The sequence below is a fragment of the Leuresthes tenuis genome, unplaced genomic scaffold, assembly GCF_036924035.1.
Source record: "Leuresthes tenuis unplaced genomic scaffold, fLeuTen1.0.hap1 SCAF_22, whole genome shotgun sequence".
Lineage (NCBI taxonomy): Eukaryota > Metazoa > Chordata > Actinopteri > Atheriniformes > Atherinopsidae > Leuresthes > Leuresthes tenuis.
Genome location: NW_027325376.1, coordinates 12,759,097 through 12,774,297, shown reverse-complemented (window position 1 = coordinate 12,774,297; position 15,201 = coordinate 12,759,097). Strand labels below are relative to the sequence as shown.

Sequence of the window (15,201 nt, the reverse complement as noted above, 5' to 3'; positions counted from 1 at the left end):
TGAAAGGCAACATGAGAAGTAAACAAGTCTTTGAAACTTTCCTAGATAACTTGCAGCTTTCTGTTGATCCGCTACTCACCATTTCTTCCCTGGTTCTTTTGATACTTATGTCTCTAAGAGTGATAAGCTAACAGGTGTTGCTTGCTGTAACAGGGTCTATGTCTATGTGTCAGTGAAATATTATATCCTGCTGAGTTTTGATGTACTGTTTAGGAACAAGAGCTGTCTGCATGTACACAAGTTAAGCACCCACAGCAGCTCTCAATCACATACTGCAATAGCTTTTATTGTCACTATGATTTAAATCCTAGGGGTCCGCCGTAAACCTGAGAGCTACTGGAGCCACAACTCTGCTGTCAACCACTAACTGAATGTCATTGTTTGTCACAGAGGCCTGAGTTACAGTTGTTCATAGTTTGTTGATTTTTAACAAGTTCTCAGTCATTCAGACTTTGAAAACCAGAAGAATAAATCATCAAAAGATCAATTACAACAAACTTAACCACCTGATTGCATATCAACAATCTGGACTTGAATTTAAGTCCTGTGAATCTTTGCACTAACCAGACTGAAAACTGTTGACAGTTGATGTCACTGCCTCCCGTAGCTCAGCTTGCTTTTGTGTTTATCTTCTTCGTCTTGGTGTACAGTTCCAGTCACTTCTTCAGTCTTGTCATCACCTCTTTTTTCTTTTCTTTTCTTTTTTTTTTGATAAATATTGCATCTGTATATCTGTTAGTCAGGGTTCCATTTAAGATTGGGTCAAAACTTTGGGTCCCCGCCATGAATCTATAGCAGTTCCTGAGCAGTCTCTGCAGTGACATAGTAAAGTTGGGCAGTGCTGTTGCCAGAGGAACGGGTATGTTTAATCTGCATTTACATGGGGAACACTTTGTGTCAGTGACATCCACATAAATGATTTACTTAAAATTTTGCAAGCAGAATATTACATTACAATGAGATGTTGATAGATATTCACTTTACCTGTTAGGGGTTTTTGTGTGACTGATAAGTGTTAACACAGTTCAGCTCAGTCTTCACTGCATATGGTCTATTTTGAATCTGGACAGACACAGATGTAAACTGCTACTTGGTTGGTTGGCTGGCAACTCACACAACCTTGAGACAGTTATTCTACTGTACTTTTCCCCAAAAAATGACTTGCATCAAACATATCTTCACACACAAAAATTCTCAGAGGGGTCCTACCCTATGCGAGGGCATAAAATCTGAATAATTTCACAGATAATTTGGTTGTCACAGCCAGGCAATAGTAATAACAACTTTAGAGAGAGAAAGAGCACAAAGGGAGAGAGAGAGAAGAGTGGAGCGAATCACCCAAGGCTAATCGCTGTGTCTAAGCCAAAGTGGTGTTTGTTGAGGGAAAAAAGCCTATTTTTAAGCTTGATGAAGAAGAGAGGAATGTTTCTCATTTCCTCTTTTCTCCTTCTTCCAAATCCTTCTTTTCCTCGCTTGTGTCATTCAGCATGACCCTCTGGAAATCACAAAACGTTTAGCATGGTGGCGGGATGATAGCATGTCGCGTCTTAAGCAGTGGTGGCTGAAAGTGTGAAGTGTGCTGCTATAATTGCAAGAATACATCTGAACACTGCTCAGGAACATGCTGTCTGTCTAACAGATCGCTAGCCTGCATCACCTTTGAAAGAGGCAGGCACAGCTGAGGTTTGTGTGTGCGGCTGACATTGAAAATGTGTGTCCTATACATTATTCAAATTCCTTGAGCCAACTCACATCTGTTCATTTTTGTGGATGATGTGCACACTCCTCTGATAAACAATGATTACAATTCTGCCAAGAACACACACAGATTTCTGGCACTCAAGTCACCCGAACCCTAACAATGAATTCACATGGGATATAGTGTCTTTGGAGCAGCGTTTGTCATTCTGCAGTCACAAGTCATTGTCATGTGTATGGCTCACTGAATGTCACATATTCATACATCTTTGCATAAACACACAAATCATAATGACAAATATGGCTGCACACAACAAACCCTTGCAAGCATATGGGGCCTAAAAGTACAATCTCATGATTCAGTGATGGCACAGAAAGGGCTCAGTGCTACTTCATTGTGACTGCAGGTTAGATACACAAAATCATTTCCCTCAGCTCACAGTACACAGAAAGATGGAAATGCAGCGATTTTTGAATGATTTGCATTAGCTTTGTGTGTGTGCGTGTGTGTGACGTTGTGTAGAATATGCATTTGCAGGATTTCTGGCTTCCTGTGTGTTCACATGTGAACATGTTTAGTGTGTTTTGGAGAGTGGAGAAAGGGAGGCAGTCTTTTCTGTAGTGTCAGTCTTTGATCAGTGTCCCTACGTGTGCGTGTGCGCGTGCATGCGTGTGCGCGCGCCAACGCCTGGTGTCTTGGAGGCAGATAAAACACTGTGCCTCTATCCGGGGCTCACAGAACACCCACTGTCCTTGTCGCCTTCTCCTTTACTCTTACATTCTGCCTCTGTTTCACCCCTCTAACCACCATTCCTCACCAAAGCCATTTTAAACACCACTCATGCAAAGCGTCACTTTCATGTTGCGGCTCTGCACTTTTACCAGATCCTCTATATTTTCAAGCCCTTTATCAAATTATACAGGATGGGGCACAGTTGAAGTGGCCTGCTGTTGCACACTGACTCACAGTCAGATGGATGCAGCATGAAGGTGCAGTAAAAACAACAGCTTTGGCTGTGTCAAAATAACAAAAGCATCTTGGCTGTCAGCTGGTTTGGTCTGTTGCTGTTCTGCCAGCACTACACCTATTTTTGTAAGGTTATTAATAACTAAGGAGCAATTTATAGCAGCAGAGGCACCGTTAGATTGCTCAATAATGGTGAGAAAAAGCTTTCTGTATTTAAAACCTGCTAATATTGTAACTTTAAAGCAGCACAGATGCCACACGATGTTAAAAAACTATATTGACATCGAAGTATTGCTATATGTTATGTGGCATAATTAATTACTTAATTAACATGACTATTATGTTTTATATGTCATGGAGATTACAGAAAGCATTAGGCAGCTTATTTGCCTCTTGTTTGGGCTTGACTTAATTAATGTACCCAAACATGCTGCGTATTTGTGATGTTTAAAGAGCAGCACAAAAGTCAGTACTGGCACAAGGTGCTTACAGATTTGTGTGTTGATCCCCTAAGGTTTTCGGGGTTGTTAAGGATTTTCCATAAAAGGAAACCCCAAAAAAACTTTTGGCTGTATTTTTATAAAAATAAATATTGGTTAATATTGTAGACTTTTCATATATGTCCCTTTGTAGGTGCAATACATCAAAAACAAACTATCACTGTTGGCCAAAGTTAATTCTAATTAATGTATGTGTATGTTCAATGGGTGATAATAGGCCAGGAAAAGTTCATATTCTACAGCTGGTTCTCGCTGACTGATAATGAGCTCTCTATTGCTCCGAGAAGAGAAAAAGATTCTGGGGTTTTTTTTGGCAGCCGGCACCGAACTCCTACAGTCCGGGCTCGGAGTTTTAAGGTTTTTGTAATCCTGTTTAACTGTGTACATGTAGGTGTAACTCCTACCTTGTGTGCTGGCAAATGTTAGTAAATTACAGTCAGTATGTAACTGCTTTTTGCTCCATTTTTTTTCCCTCAGTTTCATTGTTTAACAACTGTAACTTAATTGCCAATTAAACCTGCATCATGTTGAGTGAAATTCACATGCTCTCACTTTTCTGATCTGGCTTTCATGCAGAGTTACATGTACTACTGATTTATTCCAAAGCTGTGTGCTACAGCCCTCTTGCTTTTATAGTACAGTGTTTCTGTCTTTCAGAGTGCAGGTTGCCTGTCGGGTTCTTGCCACATGGTGGCATCTTTCCAGTATACACTTTTTTTTCATTCTTTCAGACTACCTGAAACATGAGTGATTTCTTTGGAGCCTCCTGACACAATGATGATTAGTGATTGACGTTTACCATTCAGTTTCTCAGTATCTAGTAAATGCATCACTTGTTGGGTTGGCTTTTACGACAGTATGTCTTATTATTTTCACTGTGTGATTAAAATGTTATTGCAGTTTTTCTACAAATAGAAGTTTAACCTCACATATTCACATTCCCAGACTCTTATCCTGTTTACTTAAACTTCCTACACTTAATTCCAAGATGTCAAATGACGATGTCTGGATCCTAAACAAGGGTCTTGTACTCTTTACCTCACTCCTGACTCAAACCTCGTAAAGATAGTCACAATGCAGAAGCAGTTTTAATTGGCTCTCAGCAGAGAAAAAGGTGCATAGTTTGTGGGGGTTGTTTTGGGTTTGGCGATAAATGCTCAGGAGTTTGGTCACACTAATTAGGTACCCACAGCATATAGTCCTCCATACTGTCTGTTTGGGTTCAAATCCTAACCCAATGTTGTGTTTGACCTTTACTGTATGAGTTTAATGAACAACTTTTCCTGTCTTTAAGGTGGCACTAATTAGAGGTCCCGTTCAGAGGCTTTTTAATTGCTACTAAAAGGATATTCAGTAATTATCATCAGAGGGAATGTCAGACAAAAGAGAAAGAGGAAAGCTTATATTACAATGTTTAGGTAAGTGTGCAGTACAGTCCTACAGGAAGACTTTGAGACATGTTCAGTATCGGGGTATTCAAGGTATCGGGGTATCGAGGTATTCAAAAGAAGTATATTCATATAAGTTAGTCACCTAAATACGTAGAAAATGAGAAATGCTCATATTTTCTTATTTGATTGACGATTTTTTTTGTCTTTTTTGAAATCGCTTTAGTGGTGAAGAAATCACACAAAAAGTCAAGAAATCTCTTTAAGTTTAATATGATGATGTCATCTTTTAAAAAAGAGAGGTATAGACAAATGTTTTCATCTTTGCAAAGGCAGTTCAGTCATTTTCTCAAACCGGTGGGCGGTTTTGGTGAATCTTAGCCATAGCTATGTTAATGAGTGCAACATTTGGCCTCTGAACAACAGTGCTGCTCTGTGGCACACATAAAAAAAAAATAGCTTGACGCAAAGGCTTAACCGAGTAATGGCTGCTCACTCTTTTTAAATGGGATTTGGTGGCAATAAGATTAATATTGAATGCCACGAGTTTAAATCTTTACAAATGGAATTTAACGAGGGAAAGCTTAAGATTCTGCTGAAATGTTTAAGTTTTGATCATCTATTTCTGTTCTTCTTTAAGTGCTTGTAAAGTGAGTACATTATTATCATATCCACAGAGTTCTATTCCAAAGGAAAAACAGTGGTACAACATGGTGTAAACACATAAACACATAATTAAATTATTGTGGTCTGAATTCCATTTAGCCACTTCAGTTTTAAGAAGCTTTGCTCTCAAAATGCCAAAGATAGTATCATCTGCTGTACATCATCGGGAAAGGTAGATAATAACATCATCTTGCCTCTCTGTTGTCTCCTCTTTTTCTCTTTCCATTTTGTGCACATCTTCATCATGCCTTTGCCCTCAATCACCTTCTTCCATCATTCATCCATCTTTTCAACAAACAGGTTTCCTCAGTACCGGAGATCAGTCCGCGAAGGGGAACTATGGCCTGCTGGACCAGATTCAAGCCCTGCGCTGGCTCAACGAGAACATCGGCCACTTCGGCGGAGACCCAGAGAGGATCACCATCTTCGGCTCCGGAGCTGGGGCCTCCTGCGTCAACCTCCTCATCCTCTCACACCATTCAGAAGGTAGATAAATGCTCTGTTGTGGGTTTTTTCTGTTTTGTTTTTTCAAAAAATGTCAGTTCATCATTCCCATTCTGTTTTCTTTCTGTCGTTTCTGTAGATGCATTTATAATGAAAATGAAACTAAATTAAAAATAAATCTAATTAAATGAAAAAACACTAAAATAGGAAAATAATAATAGTGATGATGATAGAAAAACAAACATCAGCAGTCCCACTGGTCGTGTGATTTGTAAAAATTTAATATGTTTGTGTTTGTTAGTTTCTTTTCAGTTGCTAATAGCCAGGATCCAGCCCTGTGTGTTATACATTTCTTGACTGTTGTTGCTTACGTGGATTCTATCTGAATCACCCACAGCTGGGATCATCTGTTACTAATCCCTGAATAGCCACAAGTAATATTTATTCTTCAGCTTATAAAACTGCATGTATATGTGTTGCTTGAATTACTTGTGATATGTTTAGTGCGGTATGTAGAATATCTTTTTCCTTTATTTATCCTTTGGCTGATGTTTTATTTAATACGTAGTGTGATCATAGCAGAGAAGTCTTAGTCAGATGGAAAAGCAGCTGGCAGCATGAAGCCAAGAAATCGTTAAGCCCTGTGATGTTCACTTGACACCTCTATTCCCAAAGGAGAACACTGCTTGTCCTTTGAACTGAAGAATTTAAGCAGTCATGAGGCTAATGAGCACGTGCAGGTTTGATCCAGGTTGTGTTGCTTGAGTCTTTGGAGGATAAATGACATTGGAGCTCCGACATTACCCAATATTACCTGCCATAACCAATGTTCCTGGCTTTCTGCAGCCCGAAGACCATACCTTCATCAAAATCCCACATCTATATGACCTCATGCTTCCCATTACCAGCTACACACCCTGAGGGTGAAGTGCTAATATAGCACCACCAAAGGACAGGGGCCTACGGACCAATTGACTTTGATCTGAACTAAGATCTGCGTGGCTGACAATCCTCAACCTTTGATCATGCTGCTCTTGTAGCTGTCCTCCGACGGTCAAAGCTTCTCTGTTCTCCGCGCTGCTCGAGGACTCACGCTGAATGCCTCTCTTCTCTCCATATTTTCCATCTTATACATGAACTGCAAGAACAGAAATGGTGGGTGAAAAGAAAGAGCGACATCAGTGGGAGCATGTTCACAGAACCGCACATCTGGTTCAATTACTGCTCTGTGTGTTGACGTGTGTGTCTCTGAAGCACTAAGCCGATGTCTAATTTTGACTCATTCAGTCTGCATAGATGTGCCTTGAAAAAGCTTGAGTAAGCATCTGTGTGTTGCTGCTTTATCACTGTATCCATTCAACGCAACCTCTGTAATTACCACTGATGCCTATTAACCCTTCATATTAACCCAGACACCCCATGAATTTTTCTCTCTTGCCAGCAGGTGACACACTGAGCATTTTGACTTTTCATTGCCTCAGTTGTTAAACAATATACACTACTGTGCAAAAGTCTTGAGCAACCCCGTTTTTATCAAGGGGTCAGATGTACTTGTAATCTTTTAAAGTGGTCTTAAACAGTAGTTCCCCGGGTTTTCTGAAGGTCTCTTGGACATTGGCTGCTTTTTGACTCATATCACTACAGTCCTTGCACTTGATCATTTCCAGAAGAATTTTTTCTTTTTTTTCTTTGTGAAGTCAACTTTCACTGACCTATGAATTTTTCAAGCGTATAAAGGCACCTAACTCAAGGGATGAACCTGTGTTGTTTCTATACATAACAGGTATCTTCTCAAAGAGACAATTTTAAATATTTAGTACTCTTTAGCTAAAATTAGAATGCCAAAGATGATGCACTTTCATAGACTTAAAATAATGATTTTGCACCAACAAGGTGACTCAGAAAGAGCCGTTATCTGAACACATTGTTGAACACATGTTTCAGCATTGTGTGCAGTGTGTTCTTAAAAAGATTAAGAAAACTAGATGAGTAGAGAACAAAAGAAGAATGTCAGACCTAAGCAACTCTACAAGATGCATGGGATCTGAAAGTGATGTTCTTATGAAATATATCCAGCAAAGACCTGACACAGGAGCTGAGATGTTGATCTATCCACTATTGATGGAGTCATCAGAAATGGTCTCCATGGAAGGGTGGCTGTCAAGAAGCCATTCTCAAGGAAGGAAAATAGGAAGAAAAGGCTGAGGTATTCCGAATGACACAAGAACTGAAACTCTGTGGCAACAGATGTTAATGTGAGATGAATCTTCTCCGGAGCGCATACCTCAACGATATTGAAGCAGTGTGGGATCATCCTGGCAGAGAACGGAACAAAAGGCAGCCAACATCCAAAGAAGAGCTTTGGAATGTCCTTCAAAAAGCCTGAAGAACTATTCCTGAAGACTATTTAAAGAAATTTCAAGAAAGCTTATCTTAGATGGTTCAGACTGTGTTGAAGAATAAAGGTGCTCATACCAAATATTGACTTTCAAGCTCATTAAACTTTGTTTTGCAACTCTGTTTTAGCCATATATACTGTATTTGAATTTATGTTTGCATATGTTTCAATACATCACTGAATTTAAATCCTGTTTTCCTGAAAATGTATAAAGAGCTGAGGGGTGGCACAAGACTTCTGCAGAGTATTGTATAATTCAAGCAATTATAAGGGATTCTGAGGGCCCTTGTATTCAGAAGGTTGGGATGTTGTGAAAAAATACATAAATGAGGGACAGGGTTGGATTTAAGACTTTCTCTTTCGGTACTTCCCTTTATGCCTGTGCTCTATCTCTACACTGCCACCTCCGACAGAGCCTGACTAGTGGTTTCCTTCTATGTAGCTTATTGCTAGCTTTGATGTTAGCTGTAATGTTCTATCCTCATTTGTAAGTCGCTTTGGATAAAAGTGTCTTCTAAATGCATAAACATATGCATAAACAACTTAAACACAAGACAGTCCACTTAAGCACCAGGAACTCTGTTACCCCATAGCTGTGCAGGGGTAAAACATATTCTGGATGGCAGCATATGTTCCTCCAAAACCTGCATGTCATTCATCATTAATGGGGCTTTTACAGCAGTGTAAGTTATCCATGCTTTGTGCATTAATGCACTGATATTCAGTTCACAGATGCTGGCTTTTTACTTTCTGCTGATAACAAGAAATATGGTCTATCTTCCCTTTTGGACTGAGCGAGCAGCATCTATGATTTACAAAAGGAATTTCAGATTTCACACATCTTAAATTAACTCAGGCCCAGAAAAAGCAAGGGCATTTCTGGATCTTGTTTATATATGATTTACTTTTACTTGCCGTGGGTTTTCATTTTGGTCCTTGAGCCCATGCAATGATTTCCAATCCAGAATTGTTTCTTTTTCAAAAAAAAAGAAGTCTACATAGATATAATTTAAAAATGATGTATTGACAATACAATGTTCATAACTATGACCTTGTTGTTACAGATTTTTTCTTTTATTAGAAATAAGAATTGTTGTATCTTTGTTACCTTGGAATGAGGAATTTATCACAAAGAACTGCCCTCTCTTCCACTTCACTATGTTTCACCACCATGTTATTACAGTAGAGCCCAGAAGGAACTAAATTAACATTTGCTCTAGATTAGGCCTTTCATGTTTTACTCTGTAGTTTGGGGATTGGTCGGGGAGATTCAACTAGTTGCAATGTATAACAAATGTGACAAGGAATCATTAATCCTCCACTTTAGATCTTTAATAAAGTGTTGCTTGCAGTATGAAGGTCAGGGCCATTTAGTGTTGGTTTTTGTCCTTGCAAGAAGAGTTATCCAGATTATTTGATTATTTAAATGACATTATGTACCGTAAAATATATATAAACTAACAAACAAACAGCATTAAACAATCACCAAGTAAATAAAAGTAGATCTCAGAATCTTAAGAAAATGAACAGTGCTCTCTGCTCTTGGATGCTGGGAGCTGGAGGCCCCAGGAAAATATTTGGAGAGGGGAAAAGGCTTGTACACCTTTTTCTTTGCATTGATTGCATAGTTACACAGGGTGTGCTTAGTCTTGCTTAGCATACAGAGAGGAAGTAACAACTTGTGCTTCCCGATCTTTATGCTAAGCTAGCTTGATTACCTCCTTGCTCCAACTCCTGAGTGAGCAGATATAAGTTGTATCAATCTTCTCATTTAACTCTCTTAAACTAAGTACAAAAAATACATTTTCTAAAATGTTCCACCAGAACAGTTTAGCCAAATTGTAGTTTAATTATCTTAGATAGGTGCTCTACTTTAGCAACAAAGGGAACCTATAACTAAGAGAACCAGTGTTAACACCTAATCTCTTGTTGTTGACAACCAACCCCACCCCATCTCACTGCCACCTGTCTATTCTCATGCCTCCGCTTTGTCATCACGCCATCATCATCTTCCTCTTCATCAGCATCTAACGGTGTAACATCAGCCTACTAGGCACTACCTGTCTGTCATGCTCCCTCTCTCCCCCACCAGGGATACCAGGTAAGGAGTATCTCATCCTCACACTAAAGGGACACCAATCATGCCAACAACACAGCTCCAATCCAGTCAGACAGCAGAGACGTGTGGGATAGATAAGCAGGATGGAAGTGTCAGATGGGATGGAGGGAGGGGCTATTGGTGATACTGATCTGATGAAGGACAGAAAGCAGTGTTCATACGCTGTGTTAAGGGGGGTGGAAAGACAAGGATAGCAGGAATAGAAAAATCTGTAGAGATGTGCTGAGGTGAAAATGTTAAGAGGAAAAACAGTAGAGGGGGGAAAGAAAATACTCTGGAGTGAAAACTAAGAAAAGAGAAGTAGCCAAACTGAAGACTGTACCAAACAAGGAAGGCAAAAAGCACTCGGGGAGTGACAAAGAAACTGATCTTTAAGATGGATTAAATATACCTATCTCCCAGCTCTCTCTGCCTGTCTTTCTCTCTCTCTCTCAGGGCAGATATGAATGTAGGTGTAGCTGTTTCCAACTACTTTTTACTATAATTGATCTCCCAGGGAAAGAAGGCTCTGCGGCTCTGCTTAATAATTAACTGACCAATCTTTAGCCCAGGAGAGGGAAGAAAAAGGAAAAAAAGAGTGCGAGAGGAAACGAGTGAGGCAGGCAGCCCCTTAACGAGCCACTCGAGTGGTTTAAAAGCACAGGACAGGCAGAGCTAAAGAAACAGAGGGAGACAAAGAGGGTGGGAGCAAGAGAGGCATAAAGCTAGAATGAAGCTCAAAGAAGAAACAGGAAAATGGATCTTTTGACATCTCAGAAGAGGTTATTCACAATTCTGCCTCTATGTTTTTAAGCTACATTCCCATAGCAAGCTCTGTCAGGGACACTTTAGTCTGTAGTTCATCTCATATCTGCCAGATCTTCTCTTGTGACAAAGATGAGATGAAAAATTAAAACTGGCAGTGTTTTTATAATAATGGAATTATGCCATTATTATGTATGATGATGAAGTTTCTTTGCATCATGTTCTCTCCTAACTCCCAAAATATATGAGGTGCAATGCACAACACTAAGTGACCTCACAAACCTTTTTGCCACATTTTTATGGTGACAAAAAGGCCCCATATTGATATCCCTCTGTCTTTTCAGGTCTGTTCCACAGGGCCATTGCACAGAGTGGTACGGCCATCTCCAGCTGGTCTGTCAACTACCAGCCCCTCAAGTACACTAAGATCCTGGCCCGGAAGGTGGGCTGCACCTACTCAGAGACAGCAGACCTAGTTGACTGCCTGAGGCGCAAGACCTTCAGGGAGCTGGTGGACCAGGACATCCAGCCAGCCCGCTACCACATTGCCTTTGGCCCTGTGGTGGATGGAGATGTGGTGCCAGACGATCCTGAGATCCTCATGCAACAGGTGAGGGTCTGACAGCTATATCTGAGGCCATGATCCCTCCTGGAGTTTCATTGTATGAGTAGCTGATGGTCCATACATGAGCTCTTAACACCCATAGTGGTATATGTTAGACCCATGATTCAGTCTTTATTTTTGCTTTGTGATCCCTTCAAAAAAGAATTGTGTACTTTTAAACCCTTCATCATAGGTTAATTGCTTGAAAAGCATGCAGTCCAATCAAAAATAAAGTCATTCTCTTCAGTTTCATTGAAATGATTTTGACAAGACAATTAGAAAAGAATAGATCTGTAGCTTGTTATAGTGGCATTTAATTTTTCTGTCACTTTTTTCTTCTTTCTAATGTCTCCTGGAGGCCTTGACATTTGGGAACCACTGCATTTGACAATAACGCATGACTCATTATTTCTAGCTGGGGAGCACTATCATTATCTTTAAATTGTTTTCAATTACTATGTGTGCTATCTGCTTTTATGGCACACTATAGTCAGAAATTATAATTTTTATAAAATAATTGGGAAATTTGAAGTTTCTCACAGACAAACTGAAAGGAAGAAAGAAATGCAGATCCTCACCAAGTCTGATTTTGCTGCTGTTTTGTCATCTCTCCCTTTAACTCCCCAAACAAGTTAATGCACTGAAAAAAACAATGAATGTTGAGCATCAAAAGATCCTTTTGCTCACGTTGTGAATCAATAGAGACTATAGACTTCCAAAGCTCCAAACGAGCAGTATTAGGTCAGCAGGTAGCACTGACCTCAACTAACATTTTGGGTATTCATTACCTTATGGTGGAACAAACATAACAACCTGAACGATAACTCATGACAGAAGAAAATAGATTATTTCACTGATCTCATAAGAAGAGCTATTTATTGATCGAAATACATCATACTATTCATACTTACAGTTATTGATATTATAATCAGACTAATTGAAATGGTTTTAAACTCCAAGATGAATGCACAAAACAAGTTTTGAGCATAATTTGATGTTATTCCCTTATTGCACCACCAGGGGGAGTTCCTCAACTATGACATCCTCATAGGGGTGAACCAAGGTGAGGGGCTGAAGTTTGTGGACGACAGCGAGGACAATGATGGGATCTCAGCTGCGGCATTTGACTACACCATCTCTAATTTTGTAGACAACCTCTACGGATATCCTGAGGGTAAGCGACACCAATCCCATATTTCTGCCAGCCTTCAAAGTTTCTCTGTGACCTCACTCAGATGACAATTCTAGGTCGTAATAACTGTTTTAGACTTATTTGGAGACCATGTAGGTGTAGTCTTTCAGGGTTTTACACATTACAGGCTGAAAATCAAGTAGAAATTGTATATGTATCAGTCTTTTATTATAAACATGGCTTGTGATGCTTTGACATGCTTTCAACGAAAAAAATATGCATCAACATCTCCAAGCTCCCTGTGAAAATGCAGCTCTTTAAAACATGTGAGTAAAAAATGTGAATAAATAAGATGTGAGTTCAGTGAAGTATAACATCCAAGACAAGCATACTAAAGAGATTTTCTATCATGGAGATTATCTTTCACCACGGTGGGTCTGTGCTTTGGCCTTTGGAGCTCTGTGGGCACTAATGCTGTCGCTCATCAGCCCCCAGGCAGCCGGCTCCCAATCACAGTGCTGTTGTTCCTAACAGATCAGCCTGCAAACCCCTCGCAGCAGGCCACAGTCAAAATACAGACAAGTTTGAATAATGCAGTCACGCTTCCTCTCAAGTGCTTGTCAGTCATTCTAACATCTTTGAGGCAAATTATCTTGTGCTCTTTATGTTACTCATTCTCTTCTGTTTAAATATCTTCCCTCTGTACTTTAATCTGTATACTGTTGTAGCCAAATTATATATCGCCAGCACACGAGACACCAACAATATATATTCATAGCATGATGTGATAAGATAAGAAGTGATAAGAAGGATTTATCCGAAAGTGTCAATCTCAATAAGCCTTACTTTTCCTCGTTTTAGGGCACCACCTTCAATCGAAGGAAAATGACAGAATCTTACGATTCTGGTATGTTAAATAAATAATCAATTATTAATTAATAACTAATCAATTCCAGTTTCATATAGTCGCTTCTCGTGAATTCTCGTTTTGTTGGACTCACACATACGTAAAGTACAATACACAAAAGCCGGTTGATTTTATATATGAACTATTTATTAAAATGACATGACCAAAGACATGAACCTTAAGACAACAGGAGAAATGCTTTGAATATGGATGATTATATAAGAAACACTTAGTGAATTGCCTAAGGGGAGGGGATGGAGGGGATGGATGGATACCAGAATCATTCAATAGTCTAGGTTTGTTACTATTTGAATTTAAAAGCTAACAAACTTGGGTTCATTTATCATTTTAACTGCGAATTCTCTCGACACCCACCGCATACCGTCTGAAATGTAAGAACAGGGCAGATCTTACGGTTAGGTCAGCTCCGAACCACAGATAATCGCCGGCGGGTCCAACTGGGCCTCTCTCGGTTCCGCGTCTCGCGGCCTTCGTTGTGGTTGACTTTCAGGGACTGGACCGGTTGCTTTCCTGCGCCGGAGGGCTTCTGGTAGCTCAGAAGACGAACGGGTAGTGTGTCGGAATTCACCGCAAATAATGATAAAATTGTCTGAGGGTCGAGTTGGTTTTGGTTGCTGACCAACTCTGATGAGGTGAACTTAAATTCATCAAAGATTGACAAAAAGGTTGACAAGCTTAACACTGGCTCCTTTTGGTGATCAAAAATAGGTGAGGATGCTGCAGCAGCAGAGTTTAAAACGCGCTATGGAGAGGAGACAGGATGAGGGATGAACAAAAACGCAAAACGTATCTTTCTACTACATTCTTCCCTTTCTGTCTTTGTTCGGACCTTCTTCTTCCATCTCATCTTCCTCTCCTTCCATTTTCAAAGACTCCTCGCCAGACTCTCATTCCATCAATCTTAAAACTCTCTGCTCTTCATCCTCTCTACTGATCTGGACTCATCTGGACTTTCAATATTCTCACTTTTCCTCGCGGTTTCCGGAGTTTGATTCGCGGAGGCGGGGCATGACGTAGGCCTACGCTACACTTTCAGCCAATGGTATGCCTGAAACTGTTGTGACGTCTGCCTGGGCGTATTTTGTAAGGGGACCTGCAACGAGGGTGCCTCAAAGCAACTCGACTCCTGTATTCCTCCTCTCAGAGGATTCTAAAAACACCATAACTTGTTAAGATATAAAGGGTAAAGATATAGCATAAACTTAGGATATAAAGACATCAAAAACAACATAACATAACATAATATAACATGATGGTTATGAGTCTCAAAATTCAGATGGATATCTGTAAAATTATGACGTATGAATAACAAACCAAACAATGTTATTTTCCTGTGTTAAACACGGAATACAATAAGAAACAGCTGAAGCATTGGTTAACATTTGCATTATTTCATGTAAATGTCACATGTCATATGCAAGTTGTTGACTTCGTTTTGGGTTTAACTATTCAGTACTACGGACCACTCTGGGGCAATGTGGCTCCATAAGCTGATTAGTCATTTCCCAAAATAATTACTTCTCTCATATCCTTCCACGTACGGTCATGATGCAGCTTGTGATATCACTGAGAACATGAAACAACTTGTACAAAGATATAAAGCACATTTAATA

The 15,201-nt window shown here is 39.8% G+C and overlaps 2 protein-coding genes across 2 annotated transcripts in view; one reads left to right on the top strand and one right to left on the bottom strand.

Annotated features, from left to right (window-relative positions):
• epoa (erythropoietin a) overlaps positions 1-15,201 on the bottom strand; it is a 153,995-nt gene that overhangs the window by 57,305 nt on the left and 81,489 nt on the right. The window lies entirely within an intron of this gene.
• nlgn2a (neuroligin 2a) overlaps positions 1-15,201 on the top strand; it is a 184,232-nt gene that overhangs the window by 163,231 nt on the left and 5,800 nt on the right. Inside the window, exons 7-9 of the mRNA XM_072375980.1 lie at positions 5,520-5,705; positions 11,269-11,534; positions 12,549-12,702. Coding sequence (XP_072232081.1) covers positions 5,520-5,705; positions 11,269-11,534; positions 12,549-12,702 — 606 coding nt within the window. The remainder of the gene's footprint in view (positions 1-5,519; positions 5,706-11,268; positions 11,535-12,548; positions 12,703-15,201) is intronic.